Source organism: Myxine glutinosa, chromosome 14 (assembly GCF_964187855.1).
Source record: "Myxine glutinosa chromosome 14, kmMyxGlut1.1, whole genome shotgun sequence".
NCBI lineage: Eukaryota > Metazoa > Chordata > Myxini > Myxiniformes > Myxinidae > Myxine > Myxine glutinosa.
This window is the reverse complement of record NC_136274.1, coordinates 33,181,156-33,200,350: the sequence shown is the minus strand read 5'-3', so window position 1 is coordinate 33,200,350 and position 19,195 is coordinate 33,181,156. Positions and strand designations below refer to the sequence as shown.

Below are 19,195 nucleotides of genomic sequence, written 5' to 3'. Positions count from 1 at the left end.
GGCGTGTGGCCTGTTAGTGAGAATGGTTGGTTGGGCACTCCGCCACTGTTAGTCTGTCGGCCAGGTGAGGCCGCAGGTAGGCTCTGGGAGCCAGTTAGTGTTCAATGGGGCCCGAGGATCCGGAGGACGGACCCGGGTAGCCCAGTGCCAGAGAGGGCACCGAGGGGGTGAGAGCCAGAGGGCCTTCCCCAGGTAGGTTAGGGTGAGGAGCAGGTAAGCTCGGGAGGCAACTGCAGTGGTGGAGGTGCGCAGCTAAGTAGACCTGCTAGGGGAGCCACACGACCCAGCCCTGAAATTGTGCGAGGGCACAGGGAGTAGAATCGGGGGAGTGAGACCCCAAATTGGTGAGCGCCACAGTATGTTCAATGGGAGTTCGGTTCTTAGAACCACATAGAGTAAAGATGGCCAATGGTTTGGCAGGGAAAGACCCCAGGTAGAGTAAAAGTGTTAATATCATTTAGAAGGTAGATAGGAGAAAGTCTCTTCGCACCATCCGCATGCACTCACTAAGGTGACAGGACTCCACACCACATTGTACAAATGTTTGGAATGGTGAGACGGATCACGACGTGGGGTGACATTGTTTGTATTCCATCCCTTCCTTCTTGGGAGGGATTGGGGATGAACTTGGCATTAGGGGAGATATGGGGGACGAGACATTAGAGACGAAATCTGTAAAGTTGTAAATTGTTTAAATACGGGGTAGGGGCAAGTGTAGATTAGGTGACATGGGGGGGACGTACACTAGGGACGAGCTTTCTCCGCTCGCTCTCCAGTGCACCTCACCTTGCATTGCCTTGTTTTTAATGTGTACTCTTGCGGCCTTGCCCCGCTGCTTGCTTGTCTTCCTTCCCCACTCATGGACCGTGGTCTTTGTGTGCCGAGGGAAAAGTGTGCAGGTGTCGCAGTTGTGCGCCCGCACCCTCGCTGCTTGCCTGCCTGGACCGGTACACCACTTTATGGACCACACGTTTTTTGTGGCCGAGCACCACATATAGACCCCACGTTTTGGGGCCTGGCACCTCTGCTGGGGACTGGCCATGGTGGCCAGCGGCATCTGCTTGCGGACCACGGTTGAGGTGGCACCTAAGCCATGCAGGTGGACTACACTTAGTTGGCCCCTGCTGGCCGTAATTAAAAGAAAAGTGGACGCGGTTTGTGCCCTTTTATTATTAACGAGGCAGCAAGTGACAAGCAAGGAAAACGCCCAGAAACATCGGCCCAGCAGCCATCGGCCCACCTGAGAAGACGCTTGTTCATTTACTTATTGAAATGTGACTGTGCACTGGATGGTGCTTTTCGTGTATGGTGGTGCTTATTGGTGCTTTCCGTGCATGGTGGTGCTTTTGTGCTTTTTAGTGCACCTTATTATTTAATTGTGCATTTCTGTGCATGTGGGTATGGTGTATCGGTACAGTGCAGTGCAGTGCATGGCATGACCTTTCCTCTTTTCAAAAGTTCTGCTTTTGTTTCCCAAAAAGACAGGTCCTGGGTCTAGTTTTGTAAATAATCAAAATAGTGTTCTTTGTAAATAATGCTCCCCACCGTAAATGTTTCGTTTGAAAATCAATTCCACAATTCGGTTATTCTGTGGGCGTGAGTCAGTTAGGTAGAATGCAACGCAGCAGGCGGGACATATCTAGTTTTAAAAATGTCGCACGCAGGGTGAGGTTAAAAGTAGAGGGTTACTACACCTGAGTGTCACACTAAGTTAAAGTTTTGTCGGCACGGGACGCGCCTGGAGGAGAGAAGGGTGCAGTGTTACGGTTTTTAGAACCTTCACTTGTAAATAATAATTCTTGTAAATAATTCTCTTCACTTAAAAAGGTTGCACCCATAGTTAGGCCATATTGCAACATGTAGGACACCATAGGAACTTCTTCAGTTATTTCATTAGTATGTGTTTCAGTTAAGGCTCTGTTTCCAATAGTTTGACTCTGCGTTGCATTAATCAAATAACCAAGGGCCCTTTTCAAATCCCCTTCATTTTGCGGCTTGCCTCCCTCCAAATTGTATTGCACGCCTTTGCCAACAGCGTTCGCTGCATTGAGCCTTCGCTGCCGCAGCGCTCGCTCCAAATGCCATTAACCATGCGGTCAGAGCAGAGAAAAAGGGGGAGGAGTTGTCGGGGCGAGGCGTGGCCCCATCAACGTGTCACCAAGGGAGGAGTCGGTGAGCCCTCGCGACCATCCAGGGCCGAGGCGAGCTCACCGGTGGGTGTGTCCTAAAAGCAGGCGGCCTGATTTTGACGCGCCCGATATAAGCGCAAGCGAGGGGCCCTTATACAGTTCGGAGTTCGGAGTCAGATTTGAGCAGAAGTTCGGAGTGGGGAGGAGTTGTGAGCGAGTTCGAAGAGAGAAGGAGGGAGTGAGAGGTCGTTGCAATTGCACGTAAGCAATTGGAATTGCATCATCGATTGCATTGAACTACGCATGCGGCCGTGCGAAGGACTACCCCCCCCCCCCCCCCCCCCACCCCTGCCACGTATAAGGTCCGCGCGCGCCGAACGGTAGGCGCTCGCTGCTGCCCGGGTTCTCGCCACGGTCGAGTCAACACCCGGAGCCGGACTCAAGTGGACCGGAGCCGGACCTCAACGCCTGAACCATCTGCCCGGACCTTCCTCCCCTGCCATCTGCCTGGACCTTCTCCTCCTACCACTACCCTTTCGTGTAAGTCTGTTTGTGTTGTCCTGGGCGTGATATTTAAGACTGTGTAAGCTTGCCCTGTGTCCTTTTGCTTCTTCTTATTGTATACGCCCTTCTTTCGTTTCCTCTTCAGTATCTATATAATAATAGCGTAAGGACTCGACTTTGTTATCCCTTTTACGCCGCACCCAGTGACCCGATGCCCACGGCACTAATGGATTTACGATCTACAAACCGCGCTCTTTGTTTATCACATACAGCCATACTCGAAAAATCTGAATTCGTCGACGTTGGGGCCCAAAAGCATCCGATTCACTGCCGATACGACGCCATCTTACGACTCCATCTTATTAGCGTCTGCTGGGTGAAGGCGAAGCAAGCCGTCCGCTGATTGGACAGTCGAAGGCGACAGCAAGCCGTCTGCTGATTGGACAGTCGAAGGCAACAGCAAGCCGTCCACTGAGTGGACAATCCAGGGCATGCATTTGTGCCGGTGTCGATCGCGGTGTACGCTAACCTCATCAGGTGGGTTTACCATAATTTCTTCCATATACTGTGATTACAATGAAGTGAAACCGATCAGCAGCCCATCAGTATCATATAAAGCAATAAATACCAAGGCTTCAGCTTCTGAAAGCTTAAAACAAAGTGTACTTCACCGAGTGACGGAAGGTATGCGTAGGCCTAGGCCCTACCTATCCAGTTGTTGTGTTTCCGTTGTGGCCATGATCTCAACAAATGGCGTAGGCCATGTGGCGTAGGGTAGGTCATGATCAGCCCCCCCCACCCCCCCCCCCCTTCGTTTCACCAACTCCTGCATCTGCCACCGTTCATGATTATCAAAGTAGGCTTTACCCTGTTCACGATAAGGTAGAAATCAGTGAGTTGTATGCGAAGAGATAAAAGGATGGCATTGACTTCGAGACGGTACGTGATAGTTGGCTGCGGCTGGCTGATGCCACGTTTTTTTTCCTAAGTGCCATGGATGCTGATGGACATAATAAAGGTATCGGCTGATCTCTCATCGTAATATTACCCGATGGAAATGAACTGTTTCTTTGTTTGTCATTTCCTGTGCAATAATGTCAAATTGATAAGTCAGACATCCTTTTCTATTGACAGCTGCTCTCCTTTTCAATGGCATCGTCTATTGATATGCATGTTCTTCTTTCATAAAATTTTACACATTCACAATCAGTATTTCAATTCTTGCAGACATTGGAAAGGAAGTTGACTCACAGGCCAACTCTCTGGCTCAATCACAGGCCGACGCACAGGCGATGTAATTGTGAGTAGCATTTTTGCACAAGTGAAAATTGAAAATACACGTTTTTGGTATGTGGCTATGTTATTTAGTGTTTGTTTTGTCTCTAACAATATAAAATACAAAGTCAGGAGGTGACACTTTATACACAGTGTAAGTTGGATTCTACAAAGTGTCGCCTTTTTCTTGATTTTGTTCACACAAATCCAACCCACACCATATAGAGTCTCATAAAAAATACTTTTCAGATGCCGCGAAAGTGACAGCTAGAAGGCAGGGGAAGGAACCTCAGGATCAAGCATCAAAGGCAGTCTGAACGCTGCGCTGCCAAAGCCCATGAACACTGCAATGAAGCCTCTACTGCCATGGATCAACCACACCGCTCAAACAGTCGATTCCTCGGCCGTCAAATGTTTCCTCAGGTAGAACAATTCTTTTCTGGAACAATGGACTGTTTGTGAGTACTGTGCAGCTCTTCGTTTCCCGAAGGAAGCATTAAACGGCTGCCACAATGGTAAAGTTGAACTTCCACCACTACATCCGTAACCATCTGTATTGAAAAATGTTGTTCATATACGCACTCTTCATTCTCATCTTTCTTCCTAACTCTTACTCGGACAAGCAAATCCCCTATGCCATCCATAATGGTACACTCTATACATACACCACATCCTCCCTTCCGTGGATGTTCCACGGGTTTCGGCTAGTTGTTAATAAATTCTGTGTTCTTCCTTACTTTGGTTTCTGTTCTTCCATTCAATCGTCTTAGTCTTTTCTCCATTGAGTACCTGTGGCACGATTTGGCCAATCGCTTTAATCGGGTTTAGTCCTTTTGTTAATGGCTCGGGCTACGGATTGCTAAACCGCTCGGCAATTTCCATCTTGTCCGCGGTCCGAGCAGGAGTTATCTCCCTGCTTCACGGCCAGGGGTAGCACTCAGGTATTTGGGACTTCATTGACCAATCACCCTGGCTGCTCCCGACCGGAAGGAGCGTTATAACTTCTAGGGTTGGGGGAACGGCCAGCTTAAAGGACAAGGGGATTAACCCCCCCTTGGTAATGGGAGTGCCGACCCCAGAATCCGCAACAATATGATGGTACCATCATTCCCCAATGCTCTCAAAGCAATAAACTCACGATACGCCAAACGTGAGTGGAATGTAACAATCCCAAAGTCCATGCATGAATCCCTACGCTGGGTGAAGGTAGAAATTGTGTACAGAACGGCAAAACAACAGGCAGGTATTGGCGTAGCTGTGGATGAGGAGTTACGAGGTGAACAGTCGATATGGGAATCGAGCCGATATGGAAACCAACGGCAATCCACACGATGATGTCAATATGGGAATCCCAATGACAAAACAAGATGCACCAAGCTGACAGCCTCTTCGAGGACAAAATGGCGTATCGGCCTGTAATGGAGGCGCTGGCTCCCTTCAACAATGTCTTACACTTGGTGATAAAACCTGAGACGCAGGTTTAATTGTACTCGCAATATATGACAATGTCGCGGGCAATCACTTTCCTGGGAAGCCTCAACTCATTCACGACCAAATCAAAAAAGTCCGCTCGCAGCCCCGATGCGACTACAATGGCAGTATCTCTCTCATGGCCGTCTTCTCCTTGCTAATCCTCCTCTCTTCTCTTCCGCCCTCTTTGCTGCATCTTCCTTTCTCCTTCACAAACATTTATTTTTACCTTTTACTAAAGTCATCTCCATATCACACAAAAAGCATCACAACAATATTACAAAAATGAATGAATGATCGTTTTAAGGCCATTTTCCCCGCTAGAGCAGGGGTTAGCCTTGCGGGCCCCATGACAATCATGGTTCCCTGTTTGAGACAATGTTTTTATGGCCGGATGCCCTTCCTGACGCCCATCACAACAATATTACCTGAAACTAAAAATCCTTCAAGTATAAATAACAACAAAGGTGGAAGTGACGGATCCGTAACACTACCAACACCCTTCAGCAATATCTCCACAATCTTGAAAACTGGTTCACGCTGAACCACATGACTGCATCTCCACCCAAATCGTTTGTAGCTATCCTCATGCCAGAGAGACATGAATCCAATGTACATCCAACCATTACTCTCTTCAGTGAGCAACTTCCTCTCGACAGACATCCTACGTAATGGGGCCTCACCATGGATACCCATATGACTTTTACACAACACACAAAACCGTACTTTCAATTGTAATCCACCTCAATATGAAAGGCATTCAATTCATCGCCTCTGCAGCTCAACCTCCCTCTCACCCATGCCACTGTATGACCACCCATCCTGCACCCCAAAATCGTATGAAACGTAAAACTGCTCATCATTACTCTTATATCCTTAATATCGTTGTGTTCAGCGCCGATTAATACCGGCAACTGGATGGATGGAGCGAGATGGCTTTAACTCCCTTGGACATGTCGGATTAATGGCAGATTTGCGCATTCCGGAATGCAATAATTTATTCCTAAATAAACAACCAAGGGAAGATCGACTCGACGGAGGGTACGACTGCAGGATGAGAGGAGGAAGAAGAGGGAAAAGGGATGCAACATCAACACAGACTCCAACTCACACTATCTATACACCCAACAAACATCCACACAAATTGTGACTAACTTCCCCTCCCTGGTCCAGCACAGACTCCTCTTCAACACTAGATATCTGAAAGCATCCGGCGGACTTCAGGAGTTCCACCGGTCTTTTCGCTTGACAAGGAACCAAGGCCACAACAACAACAACAACAACAACAATAACAACCTGGTCCATTAGCAAAGTGTTTAAAAGCAAACTGAGCACATTCAATGGACTCGGCCATGAAAGGTATGCAGGTATGCAGATATCAGTTTCTTCAGGTATACTGGGAAAGGTGAGCATCAGTAGTACTTTATTGGAGAGAAAAAAACAGGGAAATGGATAAAATTAATCTCAGCTTTAAATAATGACAATGCATACAACGGATAATTGGTACTCTGCTAATGCACAATTACTCGTTTTGAAACCGGGTTGTAAGCAAAAGCTGGCATACCTGTTTGACTGGGCTATCATCCTGCAATCTTCGCTGCATGGACAAAATGACATAGTTGGTTGCGTCAGTGGGCTGCAGAAAGGACATGATTACAAGTTTAGCACCATCACAATCACCATCGCCATATTTGCCCTGAGCAACACATTGAATAATAACACACTCCCCAATCATACCAAACAAGAAGGGGATATGCTTTGCAATACGTGTTCCTACCGGGCCCAATTAATGTTCTTGTTTTTCTTTTTAAGGTCTAAGGCTTGTAATGGAGCACGCGCACACACACACACACACACACACACACACACACACACACACACACACACACACACACACACACACACACACACACACACACACACACACACACACACAAGGCTTGGGGGAAGTGCTGTCACTGCCGTCACTTCCCAGGATACTCTGGATACCAGTAAGGTCATACCAATGGCACCGCCTTTCTCACTGCACCCAGCTGGGCAGGGAAATGCCTCAGGAGGAATTTCCTCCTCCCCATGGATGCCAACCGATGGGGATTGTCCGTGCTCTATCCTTTTAAATACTGAACGCCGAGCAATGAAGCAGCACGTACCATTTTGAAGTCTTTGGTATGACTTGAACCGGTCCAATCAGGATGGTTGTATTTTAGGAGACACCATATTGTTACGTATTACCTCCCCAAACCCCGGTTATGGTGCACCTCAGAGTCTGAAGCGGAAACACGGCAGAAAGATTTGTTATTTTGCGTTTTCTAATAAACCATGGTAAAACCACACCAATGCAATTGTAGAACAAAACAAGTAATTGTATTAACAACTCTCACATACACAATAATAACACCATTAAAGAAAGTACAATGAAAATGTCACTTGCATCAAATGAGCAATACATATGATGGTACCACCATTCCCCAATGCTCTCACGATACGCCAAACGTGAGTGGGATGTAACATTCCCCAAAGTCCGTGCACGGATCTCCACTCTGGTTGAAGATCGAGGTCGTGCAGAACGGCAAATCAATAGGCAAGTATTGGCGTGATTGTGGATGAGGAGTTACGAGGTGAGAGGTCGATATGGGAATTGAGCCGATAGGTAAACCAACGGCAATCAACACGATGAGGTCGATACAGAAATCCCAACGGCAAAACAAGATGCACCAAACGGACAGCCTCTTCTTCTTAAAGGACAAAATGGCGTATAGGCCCGTAATGGAGGCGCTTGATTTCTCCAACGATGACTCACACTTGGTGATAAAACTTGACGAAGGTTTAATTGCACTCGCAATATATGACGATGTCGCGGACAATCCCTTTCCCGGGAAGCCTCAACTCCTTCGTGACAAATATCAAAAAAGTCCACAGCTCGACGCGATTCATGCCTGTATCTCTTTCCTGGCCGTTCTCCTCTTCCTCCCCCTCTTTCCGGTTCTTTGCCGCGTTTTTCTTTTTCCTCCACAAACATGTATTTTTTACCTTTTACTAAAGTCATCTCTATTTCACACACAAATCTTAACAATATTACCTGAAACTAAAAAAATCCTACAAGTATATAATAACAACAAATGCGGACGTGACGGATCTGTAACAATATCCTTACTGGATGGCCGGTGGCTCGCTTCGGGAGCTCATCCTCCCTTTGTCCGGTGTTGCTTTTAGTCTTGGCAAGGTGTCACAGTCAACCTCTCCACTATCAAAGCCAGTGAGGGGTGTCGGTTTAGTCGCCGCATGAACAGCTTGTTCCAAGCAAAAATGGCATAACTCCGTGAAATATTGGTGAAACTAGCTCCTCAGAGAAAAATTGGCGAAACACCCCGGAACTCAAACTTTTCTGTAACTTATCATAATAAAGCCCCGGCGAGGGGCGAGGATTTGAGATCACGGCGAGGTCACGTCTTTTCGAAGCTGTTCCATGCGCTCACGCTCTCGAAGCTAAGTGATCTTTCACAATCGTGTTTTTGTCGAGACTATCTATCTTTCGGTGTATGTACCTATAGCGTATCTTTTGGAAAAATTTCGGTGCTAATTTTTCGTACATGTATACACAATCGTCGGTTAATGCGTATCGAGTATTCTGCGGCCTAGTACTCGTAGGCTTACGCTTAGACTACCGTACCGTCTCCGACCTTGTGGTTTTGTTGTTCTCTCAGCGATTCGTCGAATGCGCTGAAATTATTTTCGTTCTCTGTTTCGTCCCAGTCGTTCACCCCGTACCTCCTTGTTTAATATCTCTACTCACAAAACAAAAAAAAAAAAAAAAAAAAAAATTTCCTTCCCAGGTCTTATTCGTTTATTTGTTGTTCTTTTTGTTCGTTCGTTCTTCGTTCGCGATCACGCGGTTAGAAATGTATAATCTCTCCCCTGAACAACTATTTTCTCTCATATATTATAACACCCTTTTCTTCTTTTCCTACAAAAGGATGCTTTCGTCTTGCTCACCAAATCTATTCATTCCAAAAAATATATATAATACCATCTCTTACAGTTCCTCCTTTCTACATTCCCTAAACTATCCAGAACTCCACCCCTCCTCCACTGTCCTCAAACGTATTTTTGACTCGAAGGTCTCAAACTCATTTTGCAAAAAATGTTCGTTTCCCATGAATCGTACACTTTTCAAAATCCAATCTCACCCCTCCCCTCCAAATCCTCCCCATCACCCATCCCTTTCAAATCTCCCCCCTTGCCCCTTCCCTCCCCTCCCTCCTAAACTCCCCCCACACCCCTCCCCTCTGAGACTCTCCCTCGCTCCTCCCCTCCTAGACTCCCCTCTCACCCCTCCTCCTCAAAGCATCCTCTCTGCTTCTTCCCCCTTCCAACGTTCACCTTCATCTCCCCCAACCTTCTGCCTCGCTCTTCCCCCTCCTCAAATAACACCTCACTGTGCCTCACCCAATCTCCATCAAACCTTTTGTCCGCCCCATTCTTCCCTTTCTCCAAGCTATTCTGAAATCTCTGAAATCTCTGACACACCTTCAACAGCTCTCCCTACCTCTTCCTCCTCTTCCACATCTTACCCTACCCCTCCCCCCCCCTGTTCTGGACCCGATGCTCCCCCTTCCTCTTTATTAACGGTATGGACCTCAAACATCCGGGGCCTTCGCTCAAACTTGACTGACCTCTCCATACAGGTTGCTTCTGACAAACCAGATGTGATCTGCTTAACAGAAACTTTCCTCCTTCATGATGTCTCTGATGCCTTGGTATCTCTCCCAGGTTACTCCCTCCTCCGGTATGATAGACCTGAGCCTCGTCCTGGAGGTGGGGTTGCTATCTTTATAAAAAACTCTTCCTCACTCGCCCTCCACTGCCCTCTCTCCACCTCACCCCCAGGAATACCTTTGGCTACGGCTTCCCCTTCGCTCCCACCTTTTGTTCATATGTGTGTTGTACCGTCCACCAAACAGCGATGACTCCATCTACATCTCACTGTCTGATAATATGGACCAACTTCTATCTACCCATCCCAACTCTCTCTTCCTCATATGTGGTGATTTCAATTGTCACCATGCCAGTTGGCTGGGTGTGGGTACCTCTCTCACCAGCCATGGCTCTTCAGCAAAGGACTTCTGCGACTCACTGGGACCGACACAATCTGTCAATTTCCCGACCCGGATCTCAGTCAACGGAGCATCTTCTCTTCTGGATTTGGTTATGACAAACTTCCCTGAAAATGTCTGCTGCTCTTCTTCTGCTCCAATCGGCTCATCTGATCATGTGCTTGTCAAAGTGGACATCTCTCTGACCATTCTCAGAGAGCCTCCTCAGCGTCGACGAGTCTGGCATTTCACTCAGGCCAACTGGCACGGTCTTCAAGCAGCCATCAATCATCTGGACTGGTCTCCCATCTCTACCGCCTCTGACATCAACTCATCCTGGGAATTCTTTCAAAGTAAATTGCTCTCTCTCATGCACAGATTTATCCCATCTCGTCTTCAGTTGTCATACCCTTCCTCCCGTCCATGGTACACGGAATCTTGTGGTGAGGCTGTTGCCCTGAAACAACTTGCTTTCGTCTCCTGGAAAGCAAATCCAACGGAAGGAAATCTCATTTCCTTTCACAAAGCCCGAAACAAGTGTGTGTCCACCCTCAGGAGAGCCAGGAAACAATATCTCACCGTTCTCAAGACCGAACTCTCTTATCTGTCTCCCTCTTCCAAATCATGGTGGCGTCTGGTCAAATCTGTTTCTGGTGTTTGTTCCCCCTCCATCCCCTCCCTCACCTCAAACGGCTTAACGGCTGACTCCGCACGTGAAAAAGCTGAATGCCTCAACTCTGTGTTTGCCTCTAAATCTTGTGTCCCAAACCCATCCCTCTCTGTACCCACCGTACCCAGTCGTACCCAGCTGCTCCTGGACTCTGTGTCCTTTCCTCCTGACAAGGTGGAAAAGGTTGTCAACCCTCGACTCTGATTCTGCAACTGGTCCTGACGGCATCAGCCCACGGGTCCTAAAATCATGTTCTTCTGCTCTTTCACTCCCTCTTTCTATTCTCTTCACCCTCTCTTTTGCTCAAGGTCATCTGCCATCTGCTTGGAAATCAGCCAACATCACCGCTTTGCACAAAAAAGGTGCAAAAACAGATCCCAGCAACTACAGACCAATCAGCCTTCTCCCAATTATCAGCAAAGTCATGGAATCCATCATTGCTTCAGATATTAAATCTTTCCTCTTCTCCAATGACTTGATCTCTGATCATCAATTTGGTTTCAGACCTGGTCACTCTACTCTGGACATGCTGCTTCTGCTTTCTCAACAATGGATGGAGGTCCTCAATGCCAAACAGGAAATTAGAGCTGTCTCCCTTGACATTTCACGTGCCTTCGATACGGTCTGGCACCCTGCTCTGCTCACCAAACTCTCCTCCTTTGGTATCCATGGAAATCTCCACGCATGGCTGGCGGACTTCCTCTCTGGTCGTAGTCAACGTGTGGCCCTGAATGGGTTTCTCTCATCTCCTCTTCCTGTTCAGGCTGGAGTTCCCCAAGGTAGTGTTCTGGGCCCTGTGCTTTTTCTGGTCTTCATCAATGATCTCTCTGACTCTCTTGAAAATCCTCTCTATCTCTTTGCTGACGACTCTACTCTCTGTCGCTCCATTCCTCATCCCTCAGATCGGCAGTCTGCAGCCTCCTCACTCTCTGCAGACCTGGACAAAATCACAGACTGGTCAAACAAGTGGAACATGTCTTTCAATCCCGACAAATCTCACACTCTTACAATGTCTCTCCGAAAGGACCGACTGGACAACCCTCCCATCTACTTTCTCAACAATCCTCTCCAAGAAGTTCTGTCGCTCAAGCTTTTGGGTCTCACTATCTGCCATGATCTTTCTTGGGAAAACCACATTTCCAAGCTGGCCTCCAAAGCCAGTAGCCGACTGGGCATCCTCCGTCGTGCGAAGTCCTTCCTTGGCACACCTGAGCTCCTCACCACATACAAGGCTTTCATCCGCAGCTCAATGGAATACTGTTCCCCCCTCTGGGCTGGTGCTCCTGCCTCACACCTTGCTCGGCTTCACGCTGTTGAGGCCAAAGCTTTCAGAATCATTGGAATCTCCTGCGATGTAGTCAACTCCGAGGGCCTTTCACTCACTCACCGCAGGCAGGTTGGTGGTCTTTCTGTCTTCTACCGACTCCTCTCCGGCCTTGCTCCCCCAGCTCTCTCTGTGCTCTGTCCCCCCAATATTCCTTCAGGTCGCACCCTCTTATGGTTAAACTGCCAAAGTCTAGGCTCTCTGCTCACCTTCACTCTTTCATTCCCCTTTTCTCCCGCCTCTGGAACAAACTCCCCCACTCCCTTCAATCCCACTCCTCCCTCCAGGTCTTTAAAACAGCTGTTCACCACCATCTCTTATCTTCCCCCATCGAAAACCTTGATCTTTTCTACCCCCGGTAATTCACCCCAGAGTCCTTGCAGTGTTCATATGTTTTATTCCTCTCCCACCTCCCCCCAAGTCCTCCCGATGTCCCTGCTCTCAAATGTTGTGTTTGTGTCCTTCCCCCTCTCTCCCCATCTTGTCTGCCGCTCCCCTTGTTTTTTGTGTGTTTGTGTGTGTGTGTTTTTTGTGTGTTTTGTGTGTCGGTTTGTCTTTTTGTGTGATTAATGTTAGCTCTTTCACGAGCCTCGATCTTGTATACAAAAAAAAAAGAAAAAAAAAGAAGCCATGTGCCAGGTTTCAGTTGAATATGTTAAAGGGTATGGAAGAAATTGCAGAAAACTACAGGTGGGACAGATAGATGGACGGAAGGGCAGACAGACGGAGAGCAAACCTATAGTCCCCTCCGGGTATGGGGCTAATAAATAGATAAATAGACACTTTACCTGATTTGAGATAACCGTTGGTCCAAGAAAGTTCTCCTGTTTCTCACTGGATGTCATATTTGCTGTTGCAGAGGTTGTTGCTATGGCAACTGCCTGCTCTAATGTAGAGGTTTCCATGGAAACTGGCATCAAGCCTTCAATGCCCGGTGTTGCCAATGTCAAGGGAGCGTGCTCTGTTGCACTGATAATGGCAAAAATAACGGTGTGAAGCTAATGCACATTCAGTATTAAAATGAAGCCATAATACACATTGGGTGTTTAAGTCTTGAGAGATGTTGGTAAGTCAAGAGGTAAGCAACACACACCCTGTTCGTTCTTCTGGCATCTCGACAATAATGCTTGCCGACACGATGCCGCTACACATGTCCATCTCCATCTTCATTCCAGACTCTGAGTCCAGGTCCAATTTCACACTTTCATCTCCGAAATTACTGACACTAGCATCTTGGCACTCGCAGCCAAGCAGGCCACGTACGGCATGCTGCGTTATGTCATCTGACTCGCCACGATCTGGAGCTGCTGGGAACAACAAAGGCTGTCAAGACCATTGCCTGTCTGACAACTGGGTTAAGGATCAACAATGGCGGGAAACCTTTGCAATGACATTTTTGCCCACCGTGTTACATGGTGCAAGATAAACACCAAGCAAACCCAGCTGACTTTGCTTACCTGCAGTCTTTGCCCAAGCTATAGGCAAGTCCCGATGTTCCTTTGCAGGCTTTGCCTCCTTGAGCTGTACTAGTACGGATCGCGGTAAGATTCTCCGAAAACCCGGCATGCAGGGGATCAGTGAGGATTCGGGTACTCGAGTGTATTTCTGTGCCACGAAGAACAAGAGAGGAGAGACAAGAACCTCCATCGAAAGGCACCCTCATTCCATTACATGAAATGTAATGGCTAAATGGAAACAAAAGTCTCCTTCAATGCCAGTCATCACAACCATTCAAGCTTCAAGTCCAATTACAAACATCATTTTTCTTCAGCAAATAAACCAAGTGTCCATCAACGTCAATGGAGCTCGTGCACTCCCTTGTTCATATACTAACCGGGTCAATCTGGGCCCTTTCCCTCGATGTCCTTTCTACGTAGACTCGGCGTTCATTCACCGGCAAGCGCCGCCATGCCTCGCTCACCTTCTTGTTGATTTCAGAACGTGAGAGTTCAGGGTGCAGCTCCTGAACTTGCGCATGTGTGTCCAGGTAGTAGTGTAGGTATGCAGGACTGCAATGCACAGGTTAAGGAATGGCATCACAAAATCGGACCATGTTTCAGTCATATCACAGTTATTCAAGTAAGAGTCCTTGGACACGATACAACTGCAACCCCCCCCCAACCTCCCCCACTCCCCATCTTCCTCTTAATTCTTAACCTCATCTCTGTGCATGTCATCCTTAAATGGGTTGTACAACCAAGATGTGTTCAAGGTAAGTGCGATCAAGATGTGATGGCCACCGGATGGACCGTACATAGCAGTGAGGAGATACCGTGGTTTCTTTGGTTTTTTCAATGCATCCGTTTCATCTTTGCCTCGCTTCCTGTTTCTCCCCTTCCTGGATGACGTTTCTTCTTCTTCCAAATACACGCAGCAACCTTCCACCTCCTCCACAACAAATGGCACCTCTTCAGCTGCCAACTCCGTCTCCATGACAATCTATGATTAAAAAAACATTCAATTCATTCTCAACGGATGATAAATACGAGGTGATTAGTGCAATCTGCATTGGCTTGAAGGTGCAATTCCTTGTTAGGCCTCACTAATTAGGCATCAATGGGCTGAAATCTTTTTTTCTACACATGTACACAAGTTGAGGCTCATGAAGAAGCCAAAGCAAGAAGGATTGAAAGTGCTATTGGACAGGTTGTTCCTGATGTGATAAAAACATGAAATTTCTGCTCTTCTCCACACCATTCTCCATTCAAAGAAGTTCAACATACACCCCAAACCATGTGACAAATTTTGCTCAAAGCATTATACATGTCGCAAACACCATATTCCACTCCACCTTTATCATTATACAATGATATTCTTGTATCTTAAATACCAACTATAACTATCTTTATTACAAACGATACCGTTAAAGTGATTTAGAATATTCACTCCATCTATTTAGATTTCAAAACTACGTTTCATAATCCTTACAATAATTCATGGACAGGTGATTGTTACTTGCCGGAAAAATTTTCCGGCAAGTATGTTGATCTGTTCGTTACTTGCCGGAAAAATTTTCCGGCAAGTATGTTGATCTGTTCGTTTGTTACTTGCCGGAAATTTTTTTCCGGCAAGTATGTTGATCTGTTCGTTTGTCTGTTTGTCTGTCTGTCTGTTTGCAGCACTGCGTCTACACTGTTGCACGGAGAATCGCCAAACTTTGCACACATATTCGTCTTGCCCTGGAATAGACTGTGCCCAATTTATGACGTCATCGGTCACGTGTTTCGGCCGCCATCTTGGAAAAACCGAAAAACTTTGCACCTCTATATCTCCGAAAGTGCTGAATAGAAAAAATTGAGACATGGCTCATTGTAAAGAACTCTCCATGGGGAATAAAATATGTTAATGATGATGTCATATGTCACGTGGTCGGCCGCCATCTTGGAAGAACTGCAAAACTTTGCACCACTATATCTCCAAAAGTGCTGAACAGAAAAAATTGAGACAAGGCTCATTGTAAAGAACTCTCCATGGGCAATAAAATATGTTAATGATGACGTCATATGTCACGTGGTCGGCCGCCATCTTGGAAAAACCGAAACATTTTGCACCACTATATCTCCAAAAGTGCTAACAGAAAAAATTGAGACATGGCTCATTGTAAAGAACTCTCCATGGGGAATAAAATATGTTAATGATGATGCCATTGGTCACGTGGTTCGGCCGCCATCTTGGAAAAACGGGAAAACTTTGCACCACTATATCTCCAAAAGTGCAGAATGGAAAAAATTGAGAGATGGCTCATTGTAAAGAACTCTCCATGGGGAATAAAATATGTTAATGATGACGTCATCTATCACGTAGTTCGGCCGCCATATTTGTTCTAAATGGCCGATAAAAAAGTACATTCCGGCAAGTCCTCGGTCTCTGACCGATTTTTCATTTGTCTGTCTGTCTGTTTGTCTGTCTGTTTGTCTGTCTGTTTGTCTGTTTGCAGCACTGCGTCTACACCGTTGCACGGAGAATCGCCAAACTTTGCACACATAATGGTCTTGCCCTCTAATATACTGTGCCTCAATGATGACGTCATCAGTGACGTGGTTCGGCCGCCATCTTGGATAAACCGAATAAATTTGCACCTCTATATCTCCGAAAGTACTGAACAGAAAAAATTGAGACATGGCTCATTGTAAAGAACTCTCCATGGGGAATAAAATATGTAAATGATGACGTCATCAGTCACGTGGTTCGGTCGCCATCTTGGAAAAACGGCAAAACGTTGCGCCACTATATCTCCAAAAGTGCTGAACAGAAAAAATTGAGACATGGCTCATTGTAAAGAACTCTCCATGGGGAATAAAATATGTTAATGATGACGTCATATGTCACGTGGTCGGCCGCCATCTTGGAAAAACGGCAAAACTTTGCACCACTATATCTCCAAAAGTGCTGAACAGAAAAAATTGAGACATGGCTCATTGTAAAGAACTCTCCATGGGGAATAAAATATGTTAATGATGACGTCATCAGTCGCGTGGTCGGCCGCCATCTTGGAAAAACCGAAAAACCTAGCACCTCCATATCTCCGAAAGTGCTGAATAGAAAAAATTGAGACATGGCTCATTGTCAAGAACTCTCCATGTGGAATAAAATATGTTAATGATGACGTCATCGGTCACGTGGTGCGGCCGCCATCTTGGAAAAACGGGAAAAAAAATCACCTCCATATCTCCGAAAGTGCTGAATAGAAAAAATTGAGACATGGCTCATTGGAAAGAACTCTCCAGGGGGAATAAAATATGTTAATGATGACGTCATCGGTCACGTGGTTCGGCCGCCATCTTGGAAAATCCGAAAAACGTTGCACCTCTATCTCCAAAAGTGCTGAACAGAAAAAATTGAGACATGGCTCATTGGAAAGAACTCTCCAGGGGGAATAAAATATGTTAATGATGATGTCATCGGTCAGGTGGTTCAGCCGCCATATTTGTCCTAAATGGCCGATAAAAAAGTACATTCCGGCAAGTCCTCGGTCTCTGACCGATTTTTCATCTGTCTGTTTGTTACTTGCCGGAAAAAAATTTTCGGCAAGTATGTTGATCTGTTCGTTACTTGTTTGTCTGTTTGTCTGTCTGTTTGTCTGTTTGTCTGTCTGTCTGTCTGTTTGCAGCACTGCGTCTACACCGTTGCACGGAGAATCGCCAAACTTTGCACACATATTGGTCTTGCCCTGGAATAGACTGTGCCCAATTGATGACGTCATCGGTGACGTGGTTCGGCCGCCATCTTGGAAAAACCGAAAAACTTTGCACCTCTATATCTCCGAAAGTACTGAACAGAAAAAATTGAGACATGGCTCATTGTAAAGAACTCTCCATGGGGAATAAAATATGTTAATGATGACGTCATATGTCACGTGGTCGGCCGCCATCTTGGAAAAACGGCAAAACTTTGCACCACTATATCTCCAAAAGTGCTGAACAGAAAAAATTGAGACATGGCTCATTGTAAAGAACTCTCCATGGGGAATAAAATATGTTAATGATGACGTCATCAGTCACGTGGTCGGCCGCCATCTTGGAAAAACGGCAAAACTTTTTACCACAAAAGCTCCAAAAGTGCTGAACAGAAAAAATTGAGACATGGCTCATTGTAAAGAACTCTCCATGGGGAATAAAATATGTTAATGATGATGTCATATGTCACGTGGTCGGCCGCCATCTTGGAAAAACCGAAAAACGTTGCACCTCCATATCTCCGAAAGTGCTCAATAGAAAAAATTGAGACATGGCCCATTGTAAAGAACTCTCCATGGGGAATGAAATATGTTAATGATGATGTCATCAGTCACGTGGTTCGGCCGCCATCTTGGAAAAACCGAAAAACCTCGCACCTCCATATCTCCGAAAGTGCTGAATAGAAAAAATTGAGACATGGCTCATTGTAAAGAACTCTCCATGGGGAATAAAATATGTTAATGATGACGTCATCAGTCACGTGGTTCGGCCGCCATCTTGGAAAAACCGAACAGATTTGTGCCACTATATCTCCAAAAGTACTGAACAGAAAAAATTGAGACATGGCTCATTGTAAAGAACTCTCCATGGGGAATAAAATATGTTAATGATGACGTCATCAGTCACGTGGTCGGCCGCCATCTTGGAAAAACGGCAAAACTTTGCACCACTATCTTTCCAAAAGTGCTGAACAGAAAAAATTGAGACATGGCTCATTGAAAAGAAATCTCCATGGGGAACAAAATATGTTAATGATGATGTCATATGTCACGTGGTCGGCCACCATCTTGGAAAACGGCAAAACTTTGCACCACTATATCTCCAAAAGTGCTGAACAGAAAAAATTGAGACATGGCTCATTGTAAAGAACTCTCCATGGGGAATAAAATATGTTAATGATGACGTCATATGTCACGTGGTTCGGCCGCCATCTTGGAAAAACCGAAAAACTTTGCACCTCCATATCTCCAAAAGTGCTGAATAGAAAAAATTGAGATATGGCTCATTGTAAAGAACTCTCCATGGGGAATAAAATATGTACATGATGACGTCATAGGTCACGTGGTTCGGCCGCCATCTTGGAAAAACCGAAAAACTTTGCACCTCCATATCTCCAAAAGTGCAGAATAGAAAAAAAATTGAGACATGGCTCATTGTAAAGAACTCTCCATGGGGAATAAAATATGTTAATGATGACGTCATCGGTCACGTGGTTCGGCCGCCATATTTGTCCTAAATGGCCGATAAAAAAGTACATTCCGGCAAGTCCTCGG

The 19,195-nt window shown here is 46.2% G+C and overlaps 1 protein-coding gene across 7 annotated transcripts in view; it reads right to left on the bottom strand.

Moving 5' to 3' along the window:
* The window catches only part of HMGXB3 (HMG-box containing 3), a 121,324-nt gene that overhangs the window by 90,331 nt on the left and 11,798 nt on the right, over positions 1–19,195 (bottom strand). For 3 of the 7 annotated variants that reach the window (XR_010986955.2, XM_068135503.2, XM_068135501.2), the window contains exons 2-7: positions 14,738–14,904; positions 14,300–14,474; positions 13,923–14,070; positions 13,559–13,772; positions 13,254–13,434; positions 6,943–7,014 (exon numbers count right to left, since the gene is read on the bottom strand). Coding sequence is in view for 6 of the 7 variants with exons in the window: in XM_068135503.2 (XP_067991604.2) it covers positions 6,943–7,014; positions 13,254–13,434; positions 13,559–13,772; positions 13,923–14,070; positions 14,300–14,474; positions 14,738–14,904 (957 nt within the window). In the remaining variant the exon portion in view is untranslated. The remainder of the gene's footprint in view (positions 1–6,942; positions 7,015–13,253; positions 13,435–13,558; positions 13,773–13,922; positions 14,071–14,299; positions 14,475–14,737; positions 14,905–19,195) is intronic. The other 4 variants (XM_078768107.1, XM_068135502.2, XM_078768108.1 and 1 more) reach the window with 3 other exon arrangements.